The sequence below is a fragment of the Alligator sinensis genome, unplaced genomic scaffold (genome assembly GCF_000455745.1).
Source record: "Alligator sinensis unplaced genomic scaffold, ASM45574v1 scaffold673_1, whole genome shotgun sequence".
NCBI classification, from domain to species: Eukaryota; Metazoa; Chordata; order Crocodylia; family Alligatoridae; genus Alligator; species Alligator sinensis.
In genome coordinates, this window is record NW_005842829.1 from 178,738 (window position 1) to 180,752 (window position 2,015).

General features: G+C 71.0%; 1 protein-coding gene across 1 annotated transcript in view; it reads left to right on the top strand.

The window, feature by feature from the left end:
- The first annotated feature begins 717 nt into the window (after window positions 1-717).
- Window positions 718-2,015, top strand: part of LOC106722886 (CAVP-target protein) — a 2,172-nt gene continuing 874 nt past the window's right edge. Inside the window, exons 1-3 of the mRNA XM_025191540.1 lie at window positions 718-924; window positions 1,378-1,553; window positions 1,682-1,989. Coding sequence (XP_025047325.1) covers window positions 865-924; window positions 1,378-1,553; window positions 1,682-1,989 — 544 coding nt within the window. The 5' untranslated portion in view covers window positions 718-864. The remainder of the gene's footprint in view (window positions 925-1,377; window positions 1,554-1,681; window positions 1,990-2,015) is intronic.

Consider the following 2,015-nt stretch of genomic DNA (forward strand, 5'->3'; position numbering starts at 1 on the left):
AGGGCCCCCGGGGCGGGGCTCAGGCAGCGGGGGCCTGGGCCTGGGAGTCCGTGCGCCAGGGCGGGGGGGAGGGGCAATGAGACGTGCCCCCGCCTGCCAGGGCAGGGCTGTGGGTCAGGCTCTGAGGATCCGGTCCAGCGCTCCCACACCCCCTCCCGGGACAGCAGGCCTGTGGGCTCGGCCCTGGGGCCAGAGATTGCCCCCCCTGGGCCGATCCAAGAGCTCTGTATCAATATGCATGAGGGCTCATTTGCATAAAGCCAGACTTTACCCCCCAGAGGCTGGTGGGTGGAGCAGGGGTGGGAGGGGGGCAGCTCCCCCCAGCTCTGGGGCTGGCACTAGGGCAGCTATGCGGGCAGAGGGACCCCACCCACCGGCTGCTTGCTGCCCACCCCTGCCAAGCCTTGTCCTTTGAGGGCCCTGGCCCCTGCCCTGGGCCTGGCCCGTGATGGAGCTGTGCACCTGCCGCGGGGCAGCACCAGCATGGAGGCAGGCACGGGTGCTCCTCACTCCTGACCCGCAGCCCCAGGCCTGCTCCCTCCCCCCCACACAGCACAGCCGGGGCGGGGGGTAGCGGCATGGCGGCGCGGCCCAGCTGCTGCTCCGGTCCCCACGGGCCCCACGTATGTGATTAGCCAGCACGGGGCTGCAATCGGCCCTGCCCCAATTCTCCCAGGTACCGCACGCACAGGCTATATAAGGCTGCCAGGGCCTGGCCGGCCACAGGCGCGGGGCGCAGCGTGGCCCGGGGGGGCCGGGACTGCCCAAAGAAGGACAGGTCTGGGCAGGAATGTGGTTGGGGCGCGGGCTGGCCACCCCCGAGGCCCCCGCGCCTCGCCTGCCCGGGGTATAAAGCTGGGCGTGATGGGCCCCGCCAGTGCCCTGCACCCCGGAGCAGACGCAGCGGCTGTGAGCACCCCCAAGGTAAGTGCCCCTGGCCCAGCCCGGTCTGAGCACCCCACACGCCTGCCTGGGGCCTGGGGCCCGTGCTGGCCTGGGAGCTGGGCTCGGGCCCGCAGGCCTGGGGCAGCTGGAAGCCTGGACGCCTGGGTTCCTCTGCGCCACGTCGGTGATGAGCCTGGGCAGGCTCTAGGGGCAGTGGAGGCTGCCCCGTTCCCCCTAGTATGGCCAGCCCTGAGCCAGGGCAGGAGCTGCAGCCCCCTGAGAAGCCACGGGCTCGGGCCCCAGCTGTGCTTGGAGCTGCACATTGCACCCTGCCCAGCGCAGGGGTCTGGGATGGGGAGCAGAGGGGCTGTGCTCGAGGGCCAGGGCTGGGGGTCTGGGCCCCCCATGTAGTGGAAGGGGGTCTGAGCCCTCTGTGCCAGGGAAGGGGGCCCAGGGGGGTCTCCGCGCAGGCACTGATCTTGCTCCCCCCAGATGTCCAAGGCTGCTCCCAAGGCAGCCCCCCCGGCCCCCAAGGCAGCCCCCCCAGCAGCCAAGCCGGGCCCGAAGAAAGGGGCCACACCAGCCCCCCCGGGCTTCAGCCTCGACATCAACGACCCGCAGGGGCAGAATGCAGCCATCCGCATCCAGGCGTCCTACCGTGGACACAGGTCAGGGGCGCGGGGGCTCAGCTGGACCTGGGAGGGGGTCGGTGCCAGCCCTGGGGTGGCAAGGCCCAGGCAGGGGCGGGTGGGCAGGTGGGGGATGCAGCCGCGGCCAAGGGAGCCTGTGCCCCCTGGTCCCGCAAGGAGCTGAAGGAGAAGGGGCCGCCGCGAGTGCTGGAGGGGCTGAAGGACACAATGCTGATCGAGGGCAGTGCAGCCAAGCTGTCCTGCCGCATCAGCGCCTTCCCCGACCCCTTCATCCGCTGGTCCAAGGACGGGGTGGAGCTGAAAGATGGCCCCAAGCACCGCTACATCTTCGAGGACCCTGACATCGTGGCTCTGGTGGTGCGGGACGGCGGCCTGGCCGACCTGGGCCGCTACACTGTCTCTGTCAAGAACCCCTTTGGGGAGTGCTTCGACTCCGCGCGCATCCTCGTTGAGGGTGAGCCCTGTCCCTGAGACCCCCGG